The 11,537-nt window shown below is 45.8% G+C and overlaps 1 protein-coding gene across 4 annotated transcripts in view; it reads right to left on the reverse strand.

The window, feature by feature from the left end:
- Positions 1-744: 744 nt before the first annotated feature.
- Positions 745-11,537, reverse strand: part of LOC106742458 (TGF-beta receptor type-1) — a 38,329-nt gene continuing 27,536 nt past the window's right edge. For 3 of the 4 annotated variants that reach the window (XM_014615391.1, XM_014615395.1, XM_014615393.1), the window contains exons 4-8: positions 8,239-8,475; positions 6,592-6,825; positions 4,983-5,323; positions 4,261-4,500; positions 745-3,657 (exon numbers count right to left, since the gene is read on the reverse strand). In XM_014615391.1, the coding sequence (XP_014470877.1) occupies positions 3,535-3,657; positions 4,261-4,500; positions 4,983-5,323; positions 6,592-6,825; positions 8,239-8,475 (1,175 nt within the window). In that variant the 3' untranslated portion in view covers positions 745-3,534. The remainder of the gene's footprint in view (positions 3,658-4,260; positions 4,501-4,982; positions 5,324-6,591; positions 6,826-8,238; positions 8,476-11,537) is intronic. The other variant, XM_014615392.1, reaches the window with a different exon arrangement.

Here is an 11,537-nt window from a genome sequence, read left to right on the forward strand (position 1 = left end):
AAAAAGGCTCCTCCAATAATAATGAGGGACTTGCTTCCTTTTTAGAGACACGTCTTGTCTGTCTACGTCGTACTCTTACGTCTCTATCGCGTCACTGCGATGCGGATTGTTCTCGATTGATACGACTGAATAAAGATCTAAGATTTCTGTAAAACTTGGAAACTTGCATTCGGTAGTTAAAAAAACCTTAATTCTTAAATCAAGAATAGATGTTCCCATATATAAGCGAGTACGTTATAACCTTCTTGGAAGATTTTTACTCTTGATTTGATTGAATTTGTATTGATGCAAGTATTGGTTGAACTTAATACAAGACTAAAAATCTTCTAAGAGTATTATAATATTCTTGCTTATGTATAAGAATATCTATTTTGATTGAAGGTCAATTTCTTTCTGTGTAGCAATGTGACAAATCGTTCTTCCCGGATCACATGAGTCGCATGAATCAAGAGCTGCCCTCACCGAAGTCCGCGAAGAACTAGGGTATGGGGAACGCGCGCGAGCCGGAAAACTTTTCTACAACTGGGTCGGAACGTTGCGAGCAAGTAGAAAACGGAAGAGGAAAATTAGCGTGACGTCCGCGCGACGTCATCGGTAAAAAACAATACAAAAATACGATTATGTGTTCGAAGGATCCTCCGCTTTCGTCTATAGTATAGTAATAATTGTAACCTCGCAGACTTTTACGTTGACTATTGGATGACGAAGATTCTTGTGTTCTCCTGTTTTTCTTCCTTTTCTGTGTTTTTTTTTTTCTTTCCCTTTTCACCTGAATTTTTTCCGCCTCACGCGACTTCTTCCTTCACGCTCGCTATCTTTCGCTCCGAGTCGACCTCGCCTTTCCGTAGATTCCACCTTCTCTCGCCTCGTCCAGGAAGTATACACTATACACTCTATTATCCGATATAATCAGTTACACCACGGACGAAGAGGAGACGCTCGCGTTCTCCATCCCTCGCGGATAAACGCACCCGGAGAACGCTCCCTCCTGTTCGCCGCCCGATAATTATAATCACCGTGCTTTTTCGCAAAAGAGACCACCCATACGCATACTCGTCGCATTCTCATCAGTCTCGCGGTATACCAAACTTACGTACCTATCTCTCTCTCTCGAGCACTACGATTGCTTTTTTTTCCAACCCACTGAAATACAGCGCGCAGACGTGTACGAACGAAATTCACCTTCGACCTCCCGTCTGGGAATGCTCGAACCCACGAAATGTCACACCGGGATGACAAACGAATCGATAGAAGAGCCCTTTCCAAAAGCCGTCGAGATGCAGCGCAGTTACGTTGATAATACGAGATACGATGTGGAAATAATCCGAGGAATACTTAGATGCGATCACGCCGGAGAGACACCAAGCGCGGCTGCTCGTTCATTGACTAGAGAAGAACATTTCCGCATTGTCGTGATGAAAATACTTTCTAATAAAGGTAAAACAAACAAAACTATATAAAATTCCTCCGCGACAAGTTTGAGAGTCGCATTGCCGACGAAATCGCACGATTAAAAACGAAGTAGAAGTAAAATCACATAAACGATCACAATCACGTTGAGAAATGTTCGAAACTATGCTGATTAGACCGCGTTTGGTTCCTTCTCTTGCCTGACCGCATCCGCTCATCGATATTTTCACGTTCGCTGTACTTCGTACCTCTCTCTTTCTCTCTCTCTCTCTCTCTTCCATGCAAAAAATTCCCGAAAATATAGATTCTCCAATAATTTTCTTTTCATCGAATTTGTCTTCTCGTTTCTTCCTTTCCTTCTCGTATCAGTCGCAATTTAGCTTTCTCTACATTCTCTCTCTCTCTCTCTCTCTCCCCCTCTTCCTCTCTTTCGCACCTCACACGCTCTCACACGCTCCTTTCACGCTACGACACACGCGCTCTTGAGCTCAGCATCCTTCAATTTTCAGCTCTCCTGCGTTACAAAGGAAACACGTCTCGAAAGTCCCGCCGTTACTATTACGCGTTCATTTTCTGTCTTGTTACGCAAAAATATTCGCCTTGAGCAAAATATTCGGATGTGTCCTACTACATACTAAGAGTATACGTATAGGGTCGACAAACAAAACCGGACGATGCGCCAAAGGTCTCGCGGTAATTGTCGCGCGCAGGAAGGAGAAGCGTTCCTTCCTCGCCGATCTCGCCGGCGGTCACGGTGATAACGCGTGATTTCCTGCCTCTCCAAAAGACCGAAGGATCCCGTCGCATTCCCCGAGGAACGTTTCTCACTCGCTCGACAAGAAAGACGCCGCTTCACACACGTATAATTCGAATTTACTGGACGCCGTTTCTGTATTCTTTTTATGTGCTTTCGTCCATCGGTAGGCCGGTCAGCGTTGTCCGGTCTCTCTCTCTCTCTCTCTCTCTCTAACTACCCTGTACAATCGCTTGAACCGACGAACTCGGCACTTTCTCGAGAGGAGGGAAAACCAAAAGATATGCATTTCTCTTTTGTATAAACAGTGTATGGTATATGCTCCCAATGTGTCTCAGGTCTCACTCTTTCTCCCTTTCTTTCTCCTTCCCTCTTTACGCACGCCGGTGAAACGGCGCATTTCTAACGGCGAATCCTCGGAACTTAGGCAGAAAAGTGTCATCCCGACGTCGGAGGTCTTTCTCGCATGTCATTTCCGCAACCGAGGCATCCATTCGCTGAGCCGTGCCGATGATACGTTCGTATCTCGCGCGACGTCCCGATCACCCCAGGCGATTCGGCGCGCGCACGCGTCGATCGTCTCGTCTGAGGGTGAACATCGCTCGCGGAATCGCCCGGAGATCACGATCATTGGTTCGGTTAATCGAATCGGTTAGTCTTCGATAACGAATATATATAATATATAATTATGCGTGTGTATATATATATTAATATACGAATGTACCGTTACTCATTAGTAGTAATCAATAAACGTCACTATATAATAAATTTGTATACTTCGTTATCTTAACATTAATATATGTATATCGTAATAAATATACAGCAGTGTCAGTGTATGTGTGTGTATACGTTTGCACGTGTGTGTCATGCGTGTGTAAGTGTGTGTATATGTGTGTGACATGCCAACCGAGCGATCGTTCGATTAACCGAACGCGTGTCGCGCGACTTCCTGCCGACCCGTTCGCTCGAGCGGCCGATCATCGAGCCGCGTTGCACATCGGGACTACTGAAGTGACCAAGTTTCTTCCCACCGCAATACGTCGGTCGTCCGTTCTACTTTTCTGCCCACGTCTTGCCGCGTTACGATACCAACCGCTCGAGCAGTGCTCGAGACTGCTCGGGCGTCGAGGCCTGTCTCGCATGAAGGAACCCCATAACTTCAGCCAGTCTTTCTCCGACTCTTCGCGACTTCTCGGAATATCTCTCGGTATATACAGTCCTCGGAGCAACCTTCCTCTCGCGCTCCCCGCGCCGTCGTCGCCGGGAGCCCCAACGCGTCGAATTTCGAGTCGTAGTCACGTCCGGCGCATGCAACGTTACCAATCGATCTCCGTCGCTCTTTCCGTCCAAGAGCCCGACGAAAGCTTAATCTACTTCAGGTCCTCCATAGCGCCGTAATTAGCGAGCGATTTCTTGATCCTGAGTGCGGTCAGCCTGGCGGCCGCGTTGTGGTACCAACATTCCTTCATCACCTTCGACATCACCTGCAAAGCCTGAAACGAGAGAGGACAGGACCGATTAATTGCCGGTCCAATCTTATTAGCATCTGCATGTAAACCCACGCGATTAACTGAGAAATTAATCATCGAATCGATATTCAATTCGCACAGAATTTCTTTTGCTACGCGATTATTTTAGAATATGAACTGTGAACTGACTATAATTATCAGAGGTAAAAAAGTCAGGGTAAATCAGGGACAGGATGTCCCAGTTCTAGAAATATCAATTTATCGAGAGATTTTCTCAATTTTTTCTCAACGTTAAAATGCCAAGATATTAATAGTTTCTGAAATATAAGCGATTGAAAAAGCGGAGCTTTTCGCAAACTAAGCTTCGGTCGACCAAATGGACAACAAAATTATTTTCTCCGATTAATTTCAAATTAATTTTAATTTAACAGAATTTTAATTTAAGACACACACACACAAAGATATTTTGAAAATTGAAAAGTTGCTACAAGTAATGACCCTCGACTTTTTCGCTGAGGAAAAACTAATTCTAAAAATCACATAGAAAATCTCTCGGTAAAATAAAAATTGTCGTAAGAACTGAGACGTCTTATGTCATTTTCCACTCTCGCTCGCTTTATTACTCACTTCGATCGACTGCCATCGATTCGGTATCGACGGCCGCTGTCGATCGGTGCACACGACTTTCCGCATCTCCTCGATAGTCGGATCGGAAGGCACCAAATCGTAAAAGGGCAGCTGATAGTCGTCGTGAATCCCGCCAACGTTGCAACGCCTGGCGATCTCCCAGAGGATCAGGCCGAGCGCGTACACGTCCGCCCTCTTGAACGAGTCGAAGTGGTTCATGTTTATCGTCTCTTCAAGAACCTGAAAGCAGAAAGCGGTTCGTGCGAACTGCCGAGGTAGCTGCCTCGCTGACCGAGTGCAGGCCTGCCGCGAATTCCCCCTCCCCTTCCCCCGTTATCTCGCAACACATAAGACATCACACTTCTAACATTCATCATTTTCCATCCCTGAGTCTTCTTTGTCCGCCAATAAGACAAAATTTTTAGTTAATTATTCCGAGCTAATTACACATCACACGATATCTCGTTTCTCCAAATAGAATAACAATATTTCCTCTTTAGCCGCTAAAAAAAAAACTAGGTCAGTTAATCAAACATCATCGAAAGTCGTCTCGTTATCAGGGCCTACCGTTAAGTTCGATTGATATTTTTGTCAAGAAGAAGTTACGATTCAGACTCGAATGTTCGTTTCCTCCTCGGCGCGTCGAGAACGGGATATTCGGACTCTCGTTTCTCTCACATCCTAGACCGGTGGAATCCGTTTCGCATGGCGATGATAATTACCTCGGGCGCCATGTATCTCTTCGTGCCGACTCTGTTGTTGAGCTGAATGTCGACGGTATCTGTGATTACGTCGTGCCTGACGGCCAGTCCGAGGTCGCCTATGGCGCAGGTACCATTAGTCTTCACGAGAATATTTTTTGACTTCAGGTCCCGGTGAGCAATAGCCGGCTTGCCTTGCGTGCCGACTATTTCCATGTGAAGATGCGCCAAGCCGGTGGCGATCGACAAGGCCATCCTTATCATACCGTTCGTATCGACGGTCGATCTGTTGAGGTAATCGAAGAGCGAACCCTTCTCGTGATAATCCGTTATCAGCCACAGCTGCGTCCACGTGCCGTTATCTGCGAAACCGTATCGATCAGTCCGCGATTTTGTTCCAGCGACTTGACTCTGATCGCGGGGTATTTCTCTCTCTCTCTCTCTCTCTCTATCTCTCTTTCTCGCAGAGAAGCGATACGAGAATAAGATTGTGAAATATGTAACGGGGAACCGATGAGACACCAGTCGATATTTTTCGTGTATCCCGAGCGAATTGTCTCTGTCCATTAGAGATAAAGAGTGTATACTTCCAAAGATAAAACGTTCTCTCAATATTATCGCAATGTTCTTCATAGCTGTTCTCCGACAGGTGATAATTCGCCTCTCGAGAACGAGCTACTACTTTTGATAGAGCGTATCGTATTCTTTTAATTCTGTTAAATCTTGAAAAATCTATATCCCGGTGATTTTCAGAGTTGACGGAATTTTTTCGAACTCAAGTGGTACGCGGGGGGCGGCAGATGCGTTCGACACGTCGCGTACCACCCGCGTCCTCGTTTCTGTTGATTGACTTGTATGTAAGGTTGCAACACTTTTTTTTAAATAAGTTTCGTAAATTCCGTACGCAATAGGAAATATATTTCCTAAGAATGACTAAGAAACAAGTTCTATTACGGACACGGGATACGTTCCGAAACTTATCAGAAAAAGTATTGCAACCTTTTGTAACTGTATTGCAAATCCAAGTGTCATTTTAACTGAGGCTTTCCTTGCATATTTCTTGCTGCTTTAAATCACGTTAATAACATGATTGAATGCGTTAACTTATAATTTAACGCGATTAGATGTTTTATATGACATAATCTAAAACAGCAAGAAACATGTAAAGAAACTTCAGTCAAATATATCATTTTTAGACGTTTATACGTATAAAAATAACACATTTAGATTTGCAATGTAATCATACAAAAAAAAAGAAAGAAACAAACAGGCGCGTAATAAATAAATACGCGCTGTACACAGTAAAAAAATATTTTATACTTATATTAAAATCGGTCCTTGTTACAATTTTTGTGTTAAATTGTTAACATGCCCGTATGTTAATTTAACATATTGTGTTTATGTTATCTCAACATTTTGTGTTGTCGGTATTCAATGTGTGTAAGTATTAAAATAATACGTTTTATAGTTCAGTGTCGATTAACGTATTAATTTTGTGTTAATTATTGGCATAATATTTGTGTTATTTGTCAACATATTCACTTTGTATTAAATCGACAGAAAAATTGGAGTGAACCGTATGGGACATGTGAAACGTGTTAGATTTCATACGAAATTTCCCACTGGGTACCTTTGTTGTCGGCAGCGATGAAGCCTAAGATATTGTCGTGCCTCAGCATCACCGTCTGATAGATCTCGGCCTCGCGGAACCAGGATCTTTCCTCCCGTGAGCTGAAGATCTTCACGGCGACGTTCTCGCCGCGCCAACGACCGCGCCAAACCTCGCCGAAGCGACCCTTCCCGATGGTCTCCACCAGCTGGATTTGGCGCGCTATGCTCCGTTGTACCAGAAGCGGCAGGCCTACTTGAGAGAGGATGGGCATTGGAGAAGAACGCAAATTTCAGTATGATTGAAGATGACTCACGTCGCGCGTTAGTGGATCAAGTCCGACCGTGAGACGAATAAATTAAATAACGTGTGCGAACACGCGCGCGCGCGCGTCCGCTCGCGAGACGTGGCGCAAAAAAAGAACGTTATTATCGAAGGCGCGCGATGATTTATCGTGAATTTCGCGAGCTACGTCATTCGAGCAATCTCGCCGGACTCCAATGTGGCGATGACTCGCGCGCGTTACGTGTTACGGCGAATTACGTCTATGAGGCGATTATGGTAAACGTATTTGTAGATACACGTGTGCAAACAAAGACAGACACGCGCGTGTCGCGTAATGATAATTTAAAAGTCCGACGTGCTCGGCAAGATTTCGACGGTGGGAAGCGGTGAGCGGGAAAGAATTCGCGCGCGAAAATCCCTCCCGCCATTCTCCCTGATTCATCCCTGATTCATCATAAAACACGGAACAAAGATTCGTAATTATCGCTCGATTGTGGGCGACCCGATATACACACAGAAAAATACATCCTGCATTCAAGTAGATGTCACATTGTTTCGAGTATTTTATATGTTCATATATCCGCAAATCATAAGTTGATCATAAGTGTTAAACTTATTCAAAATGTATTCTGACTTTGTTATTATTATTTTCAGACTATTATCAAGGAGATATTTTTTGTTGAAGATAACCACTACTTAAGGATATATTGCCCATAAATCAAAATAATTAAAACAATTATCTACAATTCATTTAAAAATGGCACTAAAAATTTGATAGTAACTCAGAGCCGGAATCAAAAGTTATTCCACTGTAAAGGAGGTTATAAGGTGAAATGAGTTTGATAAGAATTCGATAAAGCCAGCACTGCGTACATATTGAAATATTATCTAACTCATTGCTTATTCAATTAGAAAAGGTCGATAATTCGAGAACTGAAATATTTATAATTAAAGTTGGTATTTTTTATAATACTTCATAATTTATAGTAATATATAGTATATTCGAAATATATATATATATGTGTGTCTATCTCAACTTCGTTTCAAATTAATAATGAAATAAATATATAGAAACCTAATTTTGTTTAATAAATATTAAATTTGAGCAGCTTCCTTTTGAGACGCCACTGAAAACACTGCACTAGTGGGCAATGCGTCCTTAAAAAGAAGAAAAGTGAACTGAGTAATTGCTTCTCACGGCAGTAAAATGATATTTTTCTCTGTGTAGGCACACACGATCGCGACGTTGTCTTCGCGAGAAAGAGAACGGACGCCTCCGCCGGAAGCCTTCGGCGCGGTACTTCGGCACCGTCGTTTTTCGACATCGTCGTTCTACGTTCAATCTACTTTTCGAGCGGCCGGCTTTAATTTAGTTCGACCTACCCGAGCCGCTGCCGCTCGTAGTCATCTCCAGCATGTCCCTGATAGTGACGCCGTCCAAGATCGGCCGGTCCGGCGCGTCATGCGAGTCGTCCGGGTAATGCCTGTCCCGCTTCTTCCTTCTGCTGCGCCGTATATGATAGATGATCATTACGATCACGCTCAGGCCGACTATCGGGCCCGCTATCGCCACGGCGGTTACCCAGTTGATCTGCGACTTGCCGCCACCGCCCGATGACACTTTTCAGCAATGAGGATCGGTTCGGTTATTAATCGCGCGTCTAGAACGAGGTGATCGACGCGGGGAAACGCTCATTTCGACCATTCGACGCGTCGGCGGCCCGGCGACGAGGTAATCCGCGCCTCTCGTCGGAGATATTCAACGAGGATACGCTTCCGCGTCGCCTCGCGGGTCACTCGCAAATTACAAGTCGCAAAGATTCTCCCGTTACGCAACGCGATGAACGGGCGTAGGATCCGCGAGGCTCCTCGTCTATTTTCAACGATGATCGGGCCGGCGTTTCTCACGATTTCGGTGCACTGTGCCGGTGTATCTCCCGCCGGATTCACGTTTCCGTGAATCCGCACAGTGCACGGAAAAGAAAAGCCGGCTGCGGGAGCGAGAAGAGCTCTCGGTGGGTGTGCGCCGCGGATCGGTCGAAATCAACATCGCCCGTGTTCAGCATTCGAAAGCGAGCAAGCGCGAGCGGACCTCCAAGAAGAGAGAGCCTGGGAGCTGTAGGCGTCAAGCGAGAAGCGGAAACAAGGCACGAAAGAGCAAGGCAACACGCAACAAACTGGCAAGATGAGGAAAACACGAAGCGAGCACGAGGCGTGGTTAGAGGCGATCAAACAGATACATGTGTGTGCGTTGCGATTAATAAGGAGGCGCTCTTAATGTAAGAAGGACAAGACTATGGTTTCGGTGGACGATTGGTTCCGTCTCTCGTGCAAATCGTCCCGCTGATCGCCAGTTGATCGACAGCCTCGAGTCTCCGGTGCAGGCAGCCGTGCCGTGGCCGAAGGCAAACTTTCCGAGAGTCCCTCTGGAGAAATCGATCGATCGGAGCGCGTCGACGTGCGGGCCTCGTCGATGACTTGTCGCTGAATGCGACTTGGAATTCGAATCTCAGCAGCTGGACTTACCGCTCGGACCACTGCGAATTTTTCGGGCGGGCTAAGCTCGGCGAGCTTCTCGAGTCGTAGCTCCGCGATTTTTACGTAATGTTGGTCGGTATTAATGAAGCCAATCGCGAAAACAGCCGTTTGCCGGGCTGGTTTATCTTCCCTCATGGCCGGAAGCGAGAGGAACGGTTCCTCCAATCCTCCAATCCTTTGCTCCGCACGTAACTCAAGCTCGTGATGGATCTCGTTACGAATTGATATACGCGAGTTTCATCGACGAGTCTCGCCGAGACGTCCACGGCACGTCGAGGCGCGCAGGATTGCACTTACCTGCTCGGTAGCGCCGTCGAGGAATGCCATGGCGTGTTTTCTCCCTCTCCCGGGATGCACAGGTGCTGTTAATCGGTCAGTCGACGAAAAACCACACAAACGTTACGTGTTAAAGCGGCGCCCGAGGGCGCCGGCCGATATCGAATCGCCGTGGAAGCTCGGCCGAAGAAACCGAACGATCGTCTGGTTTATCTCGACTCACTGGTCGATCCCGATAATTCGCGAATGAAACCCTCACGAGAAAAGCCGATGGGAAAGGAAAAAGAAAAAGACGCGAGGAATGTCCAGATTAATGCAGCGAATCTCGTATGAAAAATGCCAAGGCCATTACGTGCGATGCGAGTCGCTCCTTACGGCGGACGAAAAGACAACTTTGGACCTGGAGAGGAGGTTGCTTCTGCGTCGAAATTACGCCGCGAGAGGCGGGTGTATTAAGTGATCGGTCCCGCGCACGACGGGAGGGTCGAGACCGGTAAAACTCGGACGACCAAAGCAAACAGCCGCGGCTCATCGCGGGATTAAACGGCCGCGGAATTCAATCGGCGGCGGCAAACGCGGGACCGCGTGTTCGGTGGAGATGTGGGCAGGACGAATCCCCGCGATGTAATTGGATATTGATCCCCGTGAAGACTTGAATGAGATGGCAGGCAGCACACGGCGTGAGGAACCGATGAATGATCGCACACGTGCCCGTGACGATGATGAACACCCCAACAGAGCAATCCGAGAATAACGCGGCGACATGTGCACCTTGCTGATCAAATCTTGTTGTCATTGTCGAGCGAGCTTCGCAGAAGCACGCCCGGCTTAAGTAACGATTAACCGTCTCGTCGCGTGATGCTTCGTCAGTTTTTGCGTGCCACCGATCATAACGGCTCGTAGAATTATTATAATTATCAATCTTCCTCCAGCTACGAGAAACGTTGAGTATGCGTTGGTTCCTAGAAAAATATCTCTATGGGTATCTTCTAAATTTTCCCCTCTTATTACTTTTTTTCTATCAATTTTTTTTTTCGTTGAAATTAAAAATACTTTCAAGAGGATCCTAGTGTCGTCCTGTTTTACCGTAAATTTGACGGTTGAATCGTTTGGCACTGCCGGAGCGGAAAGAAATAGTGAACAAAAGATCTAAATTCGAACGTAAAGTATGCAACCGTTGGGCTCTGAATGATTGATTTTGAAGTTCATCATACAGAAACTAATTTTTAGTACACTAAAATCATAATTTCGAGTAAAAACTTTTCTTTAAAAAACCCCGTGAAAGATTTAAAATATTCAAATATTCACACCTTCAACATTGAATATACATACATATATTTATAAATATTTGACGTTTAAAGACTAATCATTCGTATTTAAAGATCGAAACAAGTATTTCTTTTTACGTTTTGATACAGTTTGCAGAGACATTTGAATACAATTTTTTATCCAATCGAACTTCGCTGAATTTCGTCGACAAAAGCGCGCACTCGGACGCGACGATTTCGCGAGCTCGGTAATGCGACGCGTACCGATATCGACGGCATTGTAACTAATGGCTTAATGCGAAAGAGTCTTCCGCGTGCCGTCGATAAATCCTCGTCCGGGGCTGATTAAACCGCCACGTGAACGTCGAATTCCACGAGCGGGCGGCGACGCGCGCTTGTACGTCTCGTGCCAATATGAAATCGCCGCTGAACCCGATAACCGGCCGTCCTCGCGGATTTATTGGGGCACGTATAATCGATGAATATCGCTCGCCAGCCCGTCGTCCAATCATCCCTTCGTCCAAATCGCGTTGTGTACGCCTCGTTACTTTATATTCCCGCGGCCGGTCCGTTCCATTCGCGCCGGCAAATTGCACCCTC

This window comes from Dinoponera quadriceps, unplaced genomic scaffold, assembly GCF_001313825.1.
Source record: "Dinoponera quadriceps isolate SergipeBrazil2010 unplaced genomic scaffold, ASM131382v1 scaffold113, whole genome shotgun sequence".
In the NCBI taxonomy this organism is placed as follows: Eukaryota; Metazoa; Arthropoda; class Insecta; order Hymenoptera; family Formicidae; genus Dinoponera; species Dinoponera quadriceps.